This window comes from Bombus vancouverensis, chromosome 6 (genome assembly GCF_051014615.1).
Source record: "Bombus vancouverensis nearcticus chromosome 6, iyBomVanc1_principal, whole genome shotgun sequence".
NCBI classification, from domain to species: domain Eukaryota; kingdom Metazoa; phylum Arthropoda; class Insecta; order Hymenoptera; family Apidae; genus Bombus; species Bombus vancouverensis.
The window spans coordinates 14,014,917-14,034,810 of record NC_134916.1 but is presented as its reverse complement, the minus strand read 5'-3'; the positions used below and the strand labels follow the sequence as shown (position 1 = coordinate 14,034,810).

The following is a 19,894-nucleotide window of genomic DNA, read 5'->3' as shown; positions in this document are numbered from 1 at the left end:
TCTTCTCGGCACTGACCATGCATCATCATCCCGATTGCTCGTTAAAAAAAGAAAACAAGAAAAGAAAAAAAATCTAATAGAAGAAAAACGTTCTCTTCCGCGTCGAGGAGTCGGCCGAAAGGGACCCTACAAAAATTACGTCACGTACACATGACTTTCTCTTAGCCAACGATCGTTTAACGTCCGATCCGATTATTTATAGCCACGAGCGTTTTAATAACGCGAACGCTTGATTTCTACGAGTGATCGAGGATGTGTCATAACCGCGTTTCCAATTGCGTCCGCTTTCCACGCGAATTTCACGATCTTCTTTATACGTACACTCCCGTTCAGAAGTACCTACTAGGATATCTATAAAAGTAAGTTAGGATTAGAAAGAAATGCGATAAACAGGTATTTTCTTATCATTTTTCCAAGTAATTTTGACAAATCCCTTTCTGTCTATTCTGAATTATGTGTCTGATATGAATATAATATAATTCTAACCTGTCAATCCCGGATTGATTATAGTGGAATTCCATTTATCTGAATTTGTCGAGGAACAAACATTTTATATAATTGGAGTTCATAGTATATCATTTTCCCAATTATCTATCATTTTTCGTACATATAATTTTCGTTCAGACAAATGGATTCGATCGACAATAATTCAATTAATCGGGTATTAACTAAATTGATTGAAACTAACATTCGTTCCAACAGACGCAGATAAACGGAATTCTATTGTATCCCATTTTGTTCGAAATCGGTAGGTGTCCTACTATTTATGAACGGGAGTGTAACTACGTATCGTATAAAACATAAGGATAGCTTGAAAACGTCGTAACCTCGGATTCTTTCCGAAACACTGTAGCAATCTTCGTTTACTCGGATTAGAATCCAGTCCACACGCCAATCCGTGCAGCCTCCAAGGTAAACAAAGCCATAGACCGTTCGTAATTAAGGTTGACGCGAAAATAATTAAAACAAAAACCGTTTAAATCTGCCGTGACGTACGTATGTACGTGGTCTCGTGTTACGAGCAGATGGCACGCGGTGAAAGCGACGCGAACTGTTTTTCAGTGGCAACACGATGATACGCAATCTGCGATGCGATTCTTTCGCGAGTCGCAATGGTTGAGTCGCGTTAGCGCGCGCGCGCGTTCTTCTTTCTCTACTCCACGTGATAAATGAGTCAATTTCGCGGCGTAATACACGCGTGGCAAAAGATACGATCTGAACGGTTTAACAGGCCGGGGATATGTTCCAGTAATCAACAATTTCCGTTGCTAATCGACTCATACGAGTCGTAGATTTTTGCGTGAATCATCGGGAAGAAATTCAAAAACAAGTAAAGGAAACGAAGGAAAATCAATGGCCCCGCCTGATCGACCCACATTTATCGATAACACGGGGGGCTCGCTTATCTTCGGATAATCGTAAGAACCGACCGAATTGGCACGACTTACCAACGCCATACTCACGCTAGCCATAGTGTCTGCTTGGCTAATCGGGATTAAAGGGAGTTAACTGAAACGCTGCCACGCGTTATCCAATTCCGTTACGATCGATTCATTTCCACGGACCGATTCTCGTACGCAACAAAATCCCCTGTATGGAATCCAACGGTCTGCCAATAAACAAGAGTGGCGACAAGGTAGACGAAAAAAGTGCATTTGTTCCAAAAACGAAATCGATGTAAAGAAGAAATTTATACATTTATGAGTCCAATTAAAAAAATAGAATCTAATCGGAGGCTTGTTTCGCACGTTAAATGTAACTTGATATTTTCTATACTTTCGCAGATTACGTGCATTCCATGTATTTTTGCAGTTTTATATCGTCTATGGATGCATAAACAGCCACAGTCTAGCGATCGTAGAATTTTCTATCAGGGTTCTATATAACACTTGTACCCAAGTTCGTAATAAATTCGTTTGTAGATGCTGAATCTGGCCCAATACGAGCCTAACTCGACTAGGCGAAACGTGTATCAACGAGAATTGGGTCGTACCTCGCTGATTCCCGGAAGGCGCAAAAGGAACGCAAATAATTTCGTTCCTATGATCGTTGCCGAGGATCGTGGCTTCGACAGGCAATAACTTCGTTCCGCTGTAATAAATATCTCGGGTGGAGGAGGTACCAAGACACCCATGACCAAAAAGACTTCACCAGCTTCTTTATTTCACTCTTCTATTTTTTCTCCCCCCATTTTCATATATATTGTTCTCTTTCTCCTTCCTCCGAGCTTCCGCGAAGCAAGTTCTTGGCTCTCTGTAAATTAAACGATCGACCACGGTCGGCGAAAGTGGAGCAACCAGGGCCAAGGAAAAACGATCTTTCACGGCGTGTCGAGCCTCTCGAACCCGTTGAAAGATCTTGGGGAGAAGATAAGAACCGGAGGTTGCCGGATATAAGCAACACAACAACGTGGAATCAAACGTTCGAGGGTGAAAAATCCACGACGGGGGCTAGATTTCGCTACACGAAATACACTCTTCTAATTTCCACTCACGAACAAGCACGACCGTCCCCTACATCTTACATTATGTGGGGGCGAAAGATACGAACGAAGATCCTTTTGATAGCAGACACGAAGAAGAATCGTTGCTGCGCTTTGCTCTCATTTCCCTCCACTTCGAGTCAAATTAACGAATGAAGCTTGGAGGAATTTAAATGAGTCTGCAGAAATCTTGGAGCAAGGTCAAAGAAACTATGATAACATCGAAACTCGAGAAATTTGATCGGGACTTCTCTCTCTGTAAATTTTAGTTAACCTTACGTTAACATTATTTAACTAGTATTAGTTAATTCGAGTCGCTTTAACACTATGACGAGCAGCTAATCTCAAGTTTTATAGTTTTCACGTGAAAGGTTCAGTAAATGTGGATTTTGCTAGGTCCGTAAGGAGATTTCTATAAATGTTCAATGACTTTCATGAGTCGCTGTATGTATCGTACGCATAGCCAACACTCACATGATACAAGATACTACATATAGCATCATCAATCGGTCATCATAGTGTTAACGTTCGCTATAACGCCCTGTGAACTTGTTAGATGAAACTCGATGATGGTGTTTGTTGTGGTATCGATCTGATAATCGATATTTTCGACGCGGCGTGTAATCTCTTCTTCCGAAGCTAATCTCACCGGATTTGCTGGCGGCTTCGTTACAGTTTCTCGTTTCAATAAGAAATGAAGTGTACAATGAGCACCAGTGTATTTCCTTCTTAGAAATCTAAAGAGGGTGCACATACACGGAGAAACACGAACAATCGTCCTCGTGTGTCTTTAATCTCGGCGAATTAATCCGCGGTATCGCATCTCGTCCGGTCAGCGGCTGGCGTATCTCGTTGCTCTCGTCGAAAGTCGAACCATCGCGATCGAGGCGAATGTTCTCCTCCGGTGAGAAGATTATCGCCGCGGGAATAAGTGGATGGAAAATTGTTCTACGCGAACGGTGGTAGCTGGTGGAGAATTGCTTCGATAAATAACCGGCCAATAATCTACGAAAGTCTTTAACTTAAATCGAAAACATCGATCAACTTTCCTTTCTCATATTCTGGCCGATTACGCGTTTAAGGGGAACTGAATTATACATTTTATTGTGTACTCCAAGTCGTTCGAAGAAAGTTTAACGATAAACGAGACAACAAGGTAACAACGATCGAGTATTGCTTCCAATATGATCTACCTTAATGCCGACAACGGTTTCACCCAAGTCCGGCCATATTTAACCACTTTATGAACAAGAAAGATCCTTGTTCAGTTCTTGACCAAGACACACAAGAATTATCTTTCTCTTTTAGCAAGGATTAAAGGATCGAAAGAAGGTAGAGGGTTCGTTAGTTCCATCTCCTTGATTAAATTGCCCCGACTCTCGTGCGCTTCGCCCTTAGCTTCTGTTCTGCTTTTATCGATTCAAAATCTCCCTCTCTCTTTTTCTCTGCTCGTTTTCACGTTCTCTTCTATGACACCCTGTATGTCGTATTACACGATATTCTTTATCGAATAAAGGACAACGACTCGAGCTCGACATATCCGTAGAATTCATCAAATTAAAAGCTTTGGCCTCTTTCCAGGAAATTAACGATTATTTTAATGAGAGATTTTCGTTAACTTCGCTTGCCCAGAAATTTATCTAGCCGGATGCATAGGAGTCGAATGAAATAATTCGTTAAACCGCAAACATTCCGAGCAGGATGTAGGCGTGACCGAGGTTGTCTACCCCTTTTAGGCTTTCACCGAACTACAAGCCATAGATAACAGTTGCTCCGCGTAATTATACCATAGTACAAGGAGTATCGTCTCGTTACGACTCCGCAACCGGCAGTGTTCTTGCGCCTGCGAAACACTGGTTCCCCATTAGCCGTGGATCTCACGGAACATAACACAACGTACACTACAAAATCCTCGATCATCGTCCGTTAGAAGATCTCTGACCGATCAAACGGACCTACCGAATGGAAGCACGTTCGGTTCTTAATTCCAGGATACAGCGACTCGTAACTAATTACAAGGTAATCGAGCAGATTCCTCGAGTTCGTTGATTAATCGCGCACCGTATCTCCGGGTAAGTTCGTTAGCTTGTGATATCAGCGTGTAGATGCGGCGAGTTCGAGAGCGCAGAGGATAATAAAAAGGGCTGTGTACACGTGGAGAGTGGCGCGAGGTTGACCCAGATGATAGGTTCGATCGATCGACGGTATCCTTTGGCTCGCGTTTAACGCCTACAGACAGCACAGGGTAAACGGGCTGCACGAGAAAAGAAAAAGAAAAAGAAAAAGGAAGGGACAGGAAAGAAAGAGGAGAGAGAAAACGTGACCGACGTGACGCTTCGACTCGTCCTATACCTGCTCCTTGCCTAAAGATCAATGCGACTCCCGTGAAAGGATGCGAATTACGCGCTTCGCCAAGTGAATAACACCGCTTCTCCTTTTGTGTTTAACTACGTTTTGTTCTTTGGATAGTTATTTTATTGCTCGAAAGTTCGTGTTGTTTTTTACAGTCGGTTTATTTTATTATATCCTATTTATTGTACAGTTCAGAAAAATTGAAAAAAATTATTTATTATGCACAGGTATATCGTTGGCTATAAGTGTTAGGACATACACATAAATACTTGGAAAAATCTATGGAACTTTACTTTCATTTCATTGCGCAGGAAATAGATATAATAAAATAAATAGAAAATAAAAGCTCAGTAGAGAGCATTCAACTTCTACTACATACCAGCCAATCAGCAAATCATTGATTGACGGATATGTACTGCTTTCAGTTGGACATGAAATGCATCAATTAAAGGGAAAATCCTCGTACTGATCCATATCGATGGTATTTTCCAACAGGGAGAAAGACCTTGTAAAGTGTTCAATGTTCATCGAGAATTTATCGCATATTATGCATATTTTGCTCTTTACAAAACATTTTTCCATTGCAGGAAGCTGAATAGTCGAGAAGCCTGTAGAAACTACTTCGAGAAATTCATTGCTGACAATGACAAGCTTTTTCGGAGAAACGATCATGAAATTTCCCAAATACCTACAAATACACGTTTCCTAAATTTCACGATGAACTTTCCAATGAAACTACAATATCAAAATTCATTCGTTATGAATCGATAATTCCGACACGTCTGCAAGTTATTCGTCTACGTTAATTGATGACAGAAAGTTCACATAGACATGACAGAAATATAATTGATGGATTATTTTATACGAAAAGTAGACAAGAGCAGTGAAAGCTGACCGACGCGGCGCAGAAAATCAAGATGCACGCGTTCGGACACGCTCCGTTCAGAGTTCCTCGAAAAGAGACAAGAGGGCACGGCTCGATCTCGAGACGAGATGTCTCGAGCGTACGAAACGGAGAGTCTTGCCTCACGTTTGCATTTCAACACGTGACGAGGCGCGACGACGACGACACGCGATTCTCGTCCACTTTCCTCGACTTTCGTGCGTCGTGGCTCAGACTCGATTGCCTTCGCCGCGACTTAATTAACGCCACGTGTCTCTACAGGCTTCTTTTCGTTTGGCTACCATCACGCCATGTGTCGTTTCACTTCTTGAGAAATTTTCGTCTACTTTAGAAACGTCTGGTGTTGAGACTTCGTTGAATGATGAATTCTCTGTCAACTTTGAGTCACAATAGCACGATGTCGGTGCAAGTTCCTCGAATTAAGAAAGTTAGGTCAATACGTGTCGGTCATCGGCACAAGCAACATTTGACCAGCTATGATTGTTCGTAAGAGTTCAAAAAGGAGATACAGTCCTCGTCCGAATGTACGATTTTATGTCAAAGTAAACAATCAATCGATTTGTATGATTTATAAAATTCGTTCCCAAATCTTTATTTCATTGTTAAACCTGTTATTGTTAGACAAGAGAATTTATTAGATAGTAACTTCTAATTTGTAGCTTGTAAAATTTCGCTACGTTTAAGGCGTGATCATTTGCTATTTTCCATTGAGTTTTAACATCTCTACTATTAATTTCACAGGTACTTTTAAATTTTGTGGATTACATCGATCACTATCTAAATCCTGATTATATAAATTGTTCCACTTTATTCAAAATCTCTGGTAGCCTCGCTCGAAAATGTATCGCTCCTCTTTACGCGAGAAATTGGATGCTGATAAACGGATTAAGGTTGACAAGCGACCACATACGCAGCTATTCGAGCTGCATTCCAGTGCTGGTCTCACACGTGGGGGGGCTTCCCATCAACTGCATCACCGGGTCATAGCAAATTGTACGTCATTGTTAGACAGACGGAAGGATGCGTGTTACGCGTGTACTTGTTAGTCCAGGAAAGTCTTACACAAGTGGCCAATTAGCCATGAACCACGTCAAACATATACGAAAAGCTATACAAATTATTTTAAGTGGAATCACCCAGCCCTTGATCAAACACACACGTATCTACTATTCAACGAATAACTCGTACGACTTTTGTCTCGAGTTTGCTGTTTTACATACGATTCAAGGTAAATGTCCCACGCATACATACATAGGGCAATAGTGTTGTCATAATACGATCGTACAACAACGATAAAAAAGACGTTGGATGATAAAAAAAAAAAAAAAAGAAGAGAAGCTCCGAGCGAAAAGCAGTATTAAACATTCAGTAGGATATATCGTACACGTAGGACGAGGGTGGAAAAATCGAAACGTGGCAGCAACTGACACAGGATTACCATAAATTTTCTAGGCGTACGCGCACGCCGCCGTCAATTTCTCGTTTCGTGCGCGCCGATGCGCGTCCCATTCTATTAAAAGTAACGCGTGATAGTCATTCGCGCTCCTGACATTCGTCTCGCACGCGCAGAGGCGTTCCGTTTCCTCGGTGGTATCCGTGACATCGTTTCTCCATTCAATCACCATGAATCCTGTTAGATTCAACGATTTTCCAATTCAAATTTATCGGGTAGGTTTTCCCAGAGAATGAAATCGACGCTTGGTAAGCCCTCAATATAGGATGAATCGATATCGAAGTGTTTTTATACGATTCGAACGTTGGATGACCAACTCTACCTCGATTTTGAGTCACGATACTCATTTAAGATAACGAAGTGAATTTAAAGCCAAAACATATTAGTCATCGGAGCATTTAATATTTGAACGAGCCAGTTACTGATAAGGACTAAGTCCAAAGTTGTAGACTTTATCAAAATTGTATATGTCAGCGACGATGCATTTTTAAGAGTCGTTGAATGCAGTTGGTCTGACATTAGTCCGCTTTCGGATGATTTACGATAGATATACAAACTGTGTGTGGTCAGTGAAAGTGCGAATGAGATTATGCAAATGACTAGTGACTGGAAGTCTCGTAGATATTGGGTATCGAACATTCGATTGATAGATGAGAGGTAATTTAGTTCCTCTTTGTGAGGTGCGACATGGCATTTGCTCCAGAATTTTGGAATATAGTAGAGCGAATGTCTAAATGATGCGGTTACACAGTAATTTGTCTGCCTAATAAAAATTCCTAACATAGTATACATAGTCACGAAACACTCGCGACTAGTCTTCGTATACTCTACAATAATTTTCAATTAAATTAAACTCCATCAAATTTCATCATGAAATTAGTATATTCTATATTACAAGAAAAGAAGATAACACAACTAACTTAATTAACTTAGACTTAAAGTTAATTTAAAGTTAAAAATAGCAAGACCACACAAGAACTTGTTTTTCCTATTTGTTTGAATATTTTTAAGAAATAACTATTGGTACTTCGTACGCTAATAAATAACTATAATATTATTTGAATAAAGATAGCCACTTATACAGTGTACGAGGACTCTAATGACTGACTGGATACCTTCTAAAATCAAAATACCTTAGTTCAGAAAAATAACTGGACATATATCAACAAATTCAAATGTCAACTCTTTTGCTGAAAATTATAACATTCAAAATACACACGAAACACGTTATTAATTAATGTTCACATTGTTCACCATTTGCCACTACGACTAAGTTAAACCGCTTTTGCCAGGTCATTGGATCGTTGATCGCGATAACCAGCTTCGGCTAATATCATACTTTCAAATGAATCCGCGACAGTCCTTGACGAGGATCTTGCGTGACGCTCGAGGATAAATCGATATTACGGTTAACAATACAGAGACACGATACACATGCGACCTGCTAAGCACAGGAGGACTGACAAATAAATTGACTCGACCTGGCTAAGGACCGTGCGAACTCGGATTTCACGTTCGAACCCAATACACACAGGTGCAGGACGGTTTATCGACTTCCTGCTGCACCTGTGTTTCTCTCCACTCCGTACACCGATGTCGTGGTGCGTTAAGTCTCGTCTTTCTACGTGGGCTGGGCTCTCGTGTCTCACAGAGACAGCCTAATCGGAAGCAATTAGGAGCATCGTTCTAAATTACATTCTCGATCACGTCGAACGTCAAAGAAGAGGAAACAACGACCCACTTTTGCCTGTTTCAAGGGTGATAATAATCCACGCGCATTTCCGCTGCAACGTTTCGTTGCTTTAATACTATAGGGATATTTAGTTACACGCAGGCTGTGCAAAGTTCTTTAAACAAACTCGGTCATAATCTTGACAATTTTGATTCATAAATGAAATTTATTTTTGACAAATAAACGAAAACTTTGAAAAGATAATAAGGTAGTTCTATCTAATAAAATTTATTGTTTTATAGATTCCTTACAGTTATTTTCCAACAAATTTAAATCGCGAAACAAGCAACTTGAAATTGTATTAATTTGGCACTGTTTCGAAGATGAAATATCGCTTCTTTGCTATAATGGATCTGGCAAGTGCAATCAAAATTTCGAGCCAGTAAATGTAGATTCTAGACCAGTGAGCACAGCAAAATTTTACTCTTTAATCTCTTTCCTCCGAACTTTCCTTTATTATAGAGAAAAGTTTGATACGCTTGATTGGCCGAGCAATTGCATCATATAGTAAAGACATCGATAAACATCTCAGAATTGATATAAATTTATTAAAAAGAAGTGGCGTGTGTCATCACACCCATACACCTATGTTCTCAATCCCGCATATGTATGTTAGAATATACAACGAAATAAAATCACGTCTCAAGTTGGTTCGTGTGTTCTTTCCTATTCCACGTTTTCAATGGAAAAGGTAATCTCAAGAAGTTAACGCGGTTGACGTGACTTATCTTCCGTTTTCTTGAAACGAGTATTACACGGGAGCATTTTTACGTGCATGAACAATGTACGAGGCAGTCAGAAACGTCAGTGAAACATTCCCATGGACGTTTGCGAACAAACCAGCTAAGGGTGAGGCAATGAACGAGAGACTTGCAATATGCATCGAACGATAAGTTCGGCTACACTGTACTATAGATGGCGGTACAATGTCGTGAATAATGGATCGCATCTGATTGTAGATGGATGCTTCGCCCGCGGCACGGTCGACATTTTCTGCTACCTTCGTGGCTCGACGATAAATAATCATCGACCGATTATGCGGGTCACTGGTGAAGCTCGAGACTCAATTAGAGAGATCATCGGGCCGATTCCGTGTCCATCCTGGCAAATTGCGATCGTTTCAGCTACCCCGTTAAATCGTAATCTTTATCGAACAGCTGCTACAAAAGCAATGTAGTAATTCGTACTTCGTTAGCGGTGCTACAGAATTTATAATCCACCGTCCTTCGACCACACGTTCGAGATATTAATCATTAACAGGTTCGAATTACGCATTCTTCTTCGCTTACTCCAACGATGATTGTGTGCTAGAAACGAGTACACTCTCTGTGCTCTGCTGACTGTGGCGGATTACTCATTGTCTGTTTCATTATCGTTATCTCCCTGCATCGTTATCTCCCTGCATCTTACTTGGCAGGTTCCCTCTCCTGGGAAATTATCGCTTTCTGCGAGATCAAGAATTCACACGGGTGACGGCTGATTGAGAAATAAGAGTGTCTGTGCTAGATTATTGATAACGAGCAGTGTTTACGTCACATGGAAATTTGGCTGCACGTATATGTATAGTATGTATGACATTCTTAACTCTTGTAACGATACGTTTCCTCCGTGCTCTAATACACAATCGACAATTATCGTTCCGGATTTACGTAAGATTAAATAAAATTTCATCATTCTGATTCGAAATAGGATCGAATAATGTTTACTTTCAAACAAGCACTGCATTTAACAGCATAAAGATGCGATAATTGATTCTATGATTGGAAAACGAGAATGTCCGAAGTGAGTCGCTCAAAGATCGAGATAGTCGGGCGAAAGTCACTCGAAGATCAATAACAGACGGAGAATTTTAAAAATATTGAATTAATCTGCGAGACGTTGCTATCCCACCCATTCTTAAGTGCACTTTTCATTATTTTACTTTGTATTTACCGAACAAAACCCTATCTACAATCCAACCTCGCTACATTACCTCAAGCCAACCATGAACCAGACTATTAGGAAGTGTCTGGCATCTCGACCTCTCTAAGAAAATTACCTTTCTATTCCAAAGTCAGATTTCCAATTCAACATTTCCGCATGGGGGAACAGAACTAGGGAAAATAGAAGAATACCTCGAGAGGAAAAATTCAACGTACCGTGGAGTAGTAGCGATAAGCCTGGCGAAAATCGCGAGTGTGCTCGAGCGCCCGATGGTTCTAGCCGCTAATGAAGAGAAGCCAGTCGGAAAGACGTTGTTCTAGTTGCGTGGCTAAAACGTATACGGGGCGACGTCTTGGCGGTACACGGTCTCTCCTATGCAAAAGGAAATGGGCGAGGGTTGCCACGGTGACGGTAGCCAGCACCCGACCAACAAGGGTCGATACGACCACGTCTACGTCACCGATTCGTTCCCTCGTCCAGAGAGAAGAACCGGCATCTTCGCCGAGCGTGAACGTTTGTTTACCCGCGACAGCGTCCTTGAGGAAAGAGGGCGATCCGAATTTATTCCCCGAACTACCACATTTCTCCTTGTTTTTTTAATGCAACGACAACTGCGGTAAACGCAACCCTTGGAACAACGGTTTATTTGCGAAACGTTTGCAGAATGGCGAAACATAAACTTAGAGCAACCTTGATTTTCTCGTTAATTTCATCTTGGATTCTTGGTTTCGTTCGGCATAAACGAAGTAAAGGGTATTTTAAATAGTAGAGATAAATAGTAGTATATTTACATGCAGAAAAGATGGCCACCTATAAAAAGCCACAACTAGGTTACGATCCTGTTTAGATGCTAGTATTCTATCGAAAAACATACCACGATGCTAAACCGAGAGAAGAGTCTTAAAAATCATGTACATAAACTTCAGGGAGGTCACAAGGACTAATATAAAAAACATCGTCTTAGCAGGGTAAGCAGATTTCTTAGTCAGATCTGGCCTACATTCGGAACGACAGATCCAAGACATTTCGAGAGAAAACTGTCTGGTCGAGACCAGATCGGAATACGTTGAAAGAAAATTCGACTATGCGGGCAAATTGATTGCACGAGGGACGTAACGATGTCCTCTTGTCCAGGGCGATAAAGATGGCTCCGCGCGTCTACGGAAACTCGCGATTCGGCGGTCGAATCGTACTTCGAATGCCAAACGGGATTCCAAACGCATCGAACGAAACAACACGGGCTGGCACACACAGTCACGGATTGTGAAACGTATTTGTTGCGCAAACGAGCCACGAACCGAATAATTTTTGCAATTGAAGGAAAAGATCCGGCTAATCGCGGCGGAAGTCCCGATCGTGCACGGCTTTACGAGCGCGGCACGTCCTAGTAACCCGCGAAATACGCCTAACGACGCGAACGAGAGGCATTGTTACGACTACGGGGAAGCATAAAGATAATATCCGACTTTATTGACACCGTCGATCCGTATCTTTCTCTCGGGCCTAACCACCGTCCCCCCATTGTCATTACAACGCGCTAGTTTCTACTAGCTGACTCCTATTGTTCCAAACTTGGCGAAGGGAAGGAGTAAAAAAATAACTGCTAATTTTATACATATAGAATAAAACGGTCGACGGAACTTTCTCTTTGAAACGATCTCTACAAAGTAGAACGTTACCAAAGCCCGATCCGATCACATAGAAACGTTTGGGGCACGGGAAGGATCGGATTTAAGGTCAGATAAAACACGAACAGGACTGTTGATACCGATCGTGTCGAGTCTACAGTTGAAAGAAAATATTCTACGTCCACCTGAGGGACGCTATGTTCACGCAGCCTGTTGAAAAACGCGATTAAAGAAACGCAAGGTCGAGAACAATGCTCGCTCGTGCCGAACGATCGGCGGCTCAGACCTTCGCGATGAACGTTCGTTTGTTCCTCGCGCACGATAACCACTCTGAGGTCAGGATCTAGGCACGTAAAAGGGGATTACGGTGCGTTTAATCTGCGTTTTATCATCTTTCGAGAGCCTAAAGTATACAGCAACAAAGATAGTATACAACAACAAACTACCATTCAACGATTAAACGAAAAACAATCATTCGTTAGTCCGCAGACCTAATTGCATATCAAAGACACAAAGTTCCGACGTTTGTAGAGTGGTTAACAAGCACTATGGCTCTATGGTTAGGTGGCAACATCCTAGTCTCGACCAGCTCGTAAGAAACCAACGACAAAGTATGACCCACTAGGGCGCTGTAAGTTTAGAGGCCCTGTTAGAATACGTTAAGTAGATCTGGCCGTGCATGAGTCAGACGCATAGGGGAATTTTGTAGATCCGGTTGGTCGGAATGGCTATCTTACGCAGCAATTGGATTAGCTTAGTTTCGAACTGTAGTGAGTCACCCTTACGAGGGTATTCTCGAAGGGGAGTTAAGTGTTGAATGAGTTACGTTATGGCGAGATGGAAAATAAGTTTTTCGGAACGGTTTTAGCAATATATCGGATAGATCGTAGATGTTATGCGATGGGGGAAATATTATATTAACGTGTTAGCAGAATAGTTTCCTAAGCAGAAACTTCTGTAATTAAATTGAAAATTTCTAAATATAAATTAATTTTACTTGGTTTTGATTCCTATAGGTGTACATATAACGTAATTTGTGTTTAACATAGATAAAGAAATTAAGGTTTTCTTCTATGTGCTTGGGTGATGCAATAAAAATATTCATAATAATAATTCTCTAGTTATTTGGAGTAACGCATTTCCATTTAAACGAACTACGTAGCTTTTATTCTATCCTATAATATTACACCCAAAAGATTGGCAATTCGTGTAACGTCGAAATAACCAGATTAAAGGAGGAAACCGAATCTCCTCTAGAACAGTCTAAAAGTCTTCACTATTGTTGCTGTACACCGTCCCAGTTTCGAAAATCGCCACGTACAAAATAACTTCGATGAACCTTATTTCATACGTGAGATGCAACCGGATGGAAATACGACCAACAGCTGGTCATATAGAGAGACATATACAGGGTATCCCAGTAATCATAGTACAGTCGGCAAACAGGCGATTTTACGTGAAAATATAAATCGAAAATATAGAATAAATCTTTTCCGCTTAGAGCCTCGTGTAGAAAAGAACTAGGCCGATTATGTTTAGTTACGATAAATCTTCAAATTTTATTTTATCGAAAACGAATCGTTCTGCGAAAATATTTTATTCAACAACTTTCACTTGTTTCCGCATGCAGAATAACCTCGTCAATTATTCAAGTCCAAAATTATCCACGTTCAACTATACTTGACAAATTGTCAAACTCCGATTTCTTGGAAGTGAATACGTCGTATGAAAAATGTTATCCTATATTTTCGACTTATCTTTTCACATAAAATCGCTACTCTTCCGATTGTACCATGATTACTGGGATATCCTCTATAAAATAAGATTCCCGATGACGCGCGTGCTAAGTTGTACACCCTCCTAAATCTGGCCATATTGCACTGTCCTAGTTACGATGCTTGCTGAAAGTATAACTAATTAGATGCTTTCGAAAGTTGCCACAACGTAACAATGTTTTCTCGGATCGTGCCTGAGATACCGACACCTATCGTTTGTAAGTTGAACGAGGACCCAGGCGTCGACTGAACCGTGGAATATTATCGATTTTAAGTAGATCGCGAGTCATGTTTCGTTTTGACGCACGGAAAAAGGTATACGTCAAGAGAAAAAATCCATAACCAACCGGTATTCGACCCCAGCACAACACGAGCGGTCATGTTCAAGCAGTAAAGAAGGTATTATACAGGCGTTAGCTGAACCGAACGAAGTAAAATTTCATCGGAATATATTCCGCGGAATGCGTATAAGAGCGAAAAGAGAACGCGTTTCACGCACCAGCTTGCTACTTCGAAGCTATTGGGAACGCACGAGAATACGAAATCGTAGCGATCAATTACGTATGTTATGCATCAAGACCAAAGTACACACGTAAATAGGCTTTTTTTCCATCGACGTCAACTTTCGCTTGAGCATTGGTTTTGTAAAACAACATCGTGTGCAAACAAGCGTTCAAAGTCCGTGAAATCAATTTCTAGGCAAGTTTTTCAATTTATTTTATGTACCGTTACGTTTCTCCCTTTGCACGAACTAACAAACGTTCGGCGAGAATCGACAACCCGCGATATTATCGATATCCAATGCATGCGACAAGTTGAAGGGAATTGCTGTCAGAAGTTGGTAAGTCAAGTGTCGATTGTGGACAGCCTCAAAGTGAAAACGATTTAGTCGGTCGAATCGAAGTATGAGAAAGGAGAGCCGCGCTATTACGAGACGCGTACGTGTCGTATGGAAACGGTGACCTATCTCTCGAATGCTTTCACGGCGCATGTGCAATTAGGAGATTGAAATAGGGGCAAGAATACCGTCTATTATCGATTGCGTCTAACTTGAAATTGTCTGTTAATAAATCGAATTGCATAAAGAAAAAAAAATATAACGTGCACGTTGCGAGCCGACGTGACGTCTAAGAGACGCAAAAAGGGAAAGAAGGAAGAAAGGCAGGAATGGATGGAATACATCAATCGTTATGGTACGTTTCGTCAAAGCCAGTTGGCGTTCGGACGAACGGATTTCTGTTTCACATCGCTACGTTCCGCTACCTATATTCGATTCATCTGTGATTACACAGAAGGACTGACCTGATTTCATGACACTCGTCACACGCGAAGGGTTCATTATGACGGTTTACTCAAAGAGCGTCGTCGTTACTGTCGTTTCGAGTAGACGTACATGTCAAACGTATCGTTCAGATTGGTGACCAGAATCAAGGGAGAAAAATAGAGAGCAAGAAACTTTGAAATCCATGGTAAGCAAGTCTATCCAGAATTATAGCTACAAGAAAAGCGGAGAAAAGAGAACGCTTAAATATTTCATAGGCACGTGAAGCGTAAAGTCAAGAAACTACCTGGCCGGGCCATTAATCAAAAGCGCGCCTCTGCTTCTACGAGGAATCTTCACATTCCTTGACCGCGCCCTCTATCCTTCACGGCAAGTGCATCTCAACGTAACAAGTGCAACCCGGGAGAAACGAGTAATGTCTCAATAAAACGGCATCTCTCCTCGAACACCAGCCACTACACGACTTCCTCGCGATCGATACTACTGAGACGAAACGATCGTTAAGTGGGTCAATTTGTTCCATCCGCGCGGACCTCCATCGATCGATTACGATCTCGAGTTGTGTGATTTACGGACTTCGAATCCACCAGCCCCCGAGAAGAGAAACTTACTTTGGTACGCGTGCATGCCCGATCTTTTGTCACACTTATCGCGGCAAAAGATACGGTTAGCTTCGATATAAGTTCTCGTCGAAATTTATAGCGCGTCTTATATCGCGATACATCGATGCTGCTGTTTGTCCTCGACCAAGAATCAAGTGTTTCGGTGGCCAGACATGTTTATTTTCTATATATCCTACGGTTTGTGCGATCTTGATCGATATCTTTATGACAACTTCTGTTTTGTTTCTTCTTTTTCTTTCTTCTGTTACTGATCGATACCGGAAGAGTCGAAATTAACGTTATTGTTATCAATGATAAGAACTGTAACTAGGCATTACATATTATGTAAATTATGAAAAGGCGATAAAGAGGAAAAATATATAAAAGATTGTAACGATTGTTTAAGATATACAGACAACATTGAGCTACGAAAGATTTATCGCAACTGCTTTTTAAAGGAACTCAATGATACCGAGAATGTATCATGAATGTACGTATTACAAAGTAAAGAAATGCGATTAATAAGATCACTTATTAATTATCCTTTTTATCCTTGAATTATACATCTCGCCTACTTTTCATTTTTAATTTTTTCATGCGAGTTTTGCACTTTTGTTAACGAAGTAAAGTAACAGTAAAACAAGTAAATAGAGTACACCCTACAGCGTTTATAAGCGCTAGTAGATAACTACATAAATTAATTAAATCAGCGAGTGCTTTGTGCATAATAAAATTCTGCCAACGACTATCGGAAAACTGTTTGCTTGAAATTAGAAAGAATCCAGCTGTGTATAAAAGCTGTGTTACTGGGTATTAAAAAAAGTCCTGTATAATATTTTTTCTTTGAGGTGGATTACTTTCTGTGCAAAGTATCGAATTGATCGTTTTCAATTACCTCTACGTTTAATGAAATTGGATATAAAATGGTCTGAGAAACGAATTCTTCCAGAATAACAGTGAAAGCTTTTAATCCCTAACCATTTCCAATTCTTCCATTAATTGCATCGTAAGATTAATTAAACGAAACGAACATTGAACATAGGATCTGACAACGAGCAACAAACTTCATTAAAGGCTTTCAGATGAAATTGTCGCAAATAGTGGTTCTTCTTACTCAAGATCGTCGCCAGGATCTTTTCTACGTTGAGCAAAGCTTGCAACCGTTTTAACGAGCAGAAATTACTACAGTCGGATTAACGCCGATGAAATAGGGGAGCCGAACTAGTGGGAGAAAGATAGAACCCGTTTCAACCCGACGTTTGGATAGCAATCGGGTTCGTTTAAGCTGGAACACAAATATACGAGAAAGAAGAAGATTAAACTCGAATCTAGGACGCCGGGTTAGAAAAATAATTCGCTTTCTCGTAGTACAAACAGCCATCCGATTACAAAATGGCAAAATCCCCGTAACGGTAGCCGATATAATTTCCGTGCTTCCACGATTCGAATTAAAACCTTAGGATAAATTCGTGGAGAAATCGAGGAAAGCGAAACTAAACGTTCTCGAACGACGATACGGGAATCGCAAAAAATGACTGATATCGATATTCACGGAAATAAATATAGAAACAAACAGCCGAAGTAATGAGACTACAAGTCCGAGTAACGTAGCAATTAACGAACATAATTAAGGTTAATTGACCGTTGCCATGGTTGTAGGTATTAATCGTTTCTCCGTAGCACAGTGATAATTAACGGCAGACGAAGATTTAACGTCTTGTTCTGTTCAACGAGTGGACCATAGCGGTTTGTTATTAATGACATGAGAAAAAAGGAACGGAACACATTTTTATCCTGGCCGGGAGAGAAAGTCGCTTTTTCTGACACGCATAAAATTCATGCAACGTCGAAAATATGCTTCGCGGTTTCTAAAAAGTGCGACGCTTCTCTATGAATCGTCCGCGAAATGGCTAAAAGAAAGCGACGCGGACGTCCGTCTCCAACAACGATCCACAGAACGTCGTCTTACTGAAATAATGCCACGCGACCTTAATTTCTAGGGCTATGAATAATAACGAAACTGCTTTCTTCCTGCAATATGTTCACAAACGACTGAATTTAATGCGAGAGATCGATTAGTTACAGATTGTTCGTCCGCAATCAATTATCGAATATTAAAATTCTAATGGTTGTGCGGTTGTTTCGAATAGGCCGCTAGATTATAATTAATGAATATTAAAGCGTAGTGTACTATGAATACCAATCACGTCATGAGGAATAACATTAAAAGGAAAAGTTTCGCGTTATAGGAATTTCGTTACTGACACCAATTAACGCAGAGAAAACTCGGCGCAACGCATCGAAACGGGGTGAATACCGCTTTCCACGTATTTTCTTATATCGTTAGAGCAGGAAAAATCTATTAATGATTATTACCCGTAATATTTCGTATTAAAAGAGATCATCTCATTTATTCTCAAACATTATGAGGTAGAAAAAATGTAATAGATGTAACGATCGTTTCTCGTGGTATTTTAAAATGAGATAGATAAATAAATAAAATGGATATGGATACCGCTTTCCACGTTTTCTTCAACATACATAGAACAAAAAAAAAAAGAAAAAAAAAAGAACGTAAAAGATCTAGTTGCTGTTGCCCGTGATATTTTAAATGGAGAAATAAATAATTAAATAGATAAAACAGCGCGAGATCGCTTTCCACGATCGTATACTCGAACATTGACGAGATAAAAAGAAATAGACCTAACGATTATCGTCCATGATATATCCAATGGAAACGAGGAAAAATTATATCTATCTCTGACAGTTAATCATTTCGCTCATTCCCGGCCATCGCTCTCCTAGACGAAATCCATGGATCGTACACGTGTAGGAAACAAGGAATCACATTCGTGATTTCGCGTTACAAAAGACACGACCATTATTTCACGGTTACGGGTCATTTTCGTAATAACTTTCTGCACGGCTGCTACGGCTGCTGCCAGCAGGCACGAAGAAGATGAAGAAGAAGTCGCGCGCGCGTATTGCAATTTGTTTCCACTGGTGGGTTTCATCCCGTCGAGTATTTATTGCGTTACGCTTATTAGGACGAAACGCATAAATGTCAAACGGCCGCCCGATACCGCAGCGGCTATTTTCACCGTACGTATCCTCGCGCCAACGCGTCTCTAAATATCAGAATCCTGGTGAAAGCGCGATCGTACAACGCCAGTCCCTTTTACTTTTTCCACCAGCCATGATAATAACACGCGTAGCTGCACGTTGTTCGATTAAGTTGTTTGCTTAATGTCCAAAGAAAACGTGCGTTTAGAATTTACGCCGGGGTTTTACCTGAACGTCTGAATGCATACCCCATTACAGTGAAAGTCTGGATCCATCGTTTAACCATCGATCACGCAGGAATCGTTAAATTCGATACAACAATGGACTCACCTGTAACAAACAGAAAAGAAAACGAATTGTAAAAGTCGATCTACATGGCTAACGGACTATTTTTAGACCGGTTAAAACACAGTGGGGGTTTTTGAAATTCAACAACCGCCTCGACGAACGGTTCTAATCTCGATGAAAATTGGAAAAGTAACAAACGCAAGAAACGATTCTACGCGCTGTTTCTTTTCGATGTTTGCCAATCGTAACGGAGCCAGCGGGACGTAACGAAAAAGGAAGAGAATGTCCGACGTGTTTGTTTGTAATGGAACGGCGGATCGATCGACTGCGTCCTCCCCTAGGGAGAAATTTAATTGAATCATTCGTGGACACTTGTCAATCGTAAACCGGCTGGAAAAACCGCTATGTTT

The 19,894-nt window shown here is 40.8% G+C and overlaps 1 protein-coding gene across 10 annotated transcripts in view; it reads right to left on the bottom strand.

Annotated features, from left to right (window-relative positions):
• LOC117157590 (uncharacterized) overlaps positions 1 to 19,894 on the bottom strand; it is a 208,875-nt gene that overhangs the window by 145,816 nt on the left and 43,165 nt on the right. For 3 of the 10 annotated variants that reach the window (XM_033335751.2, XM_033335755.2, XM_033335759.2), the window contains exon 1: positions 19,425 to 19,464. The exons of the other annotated variants lie outside the window; for them this stretch is intronic. In XM_033335751.2, coding sequence (XP_033191642.1) covers positions 19,425 to 19,449 — 25 coding nt within the window. In that variant the 5' untranslated portion in view covers positions 19,450 to 19,464. Of the gene's footprint in view, positions 1 to 19,424; positions 19,465 to 19,894 lie in introns of those variants that run through there. 10 annotated transcript variants of the gene reach the window in all.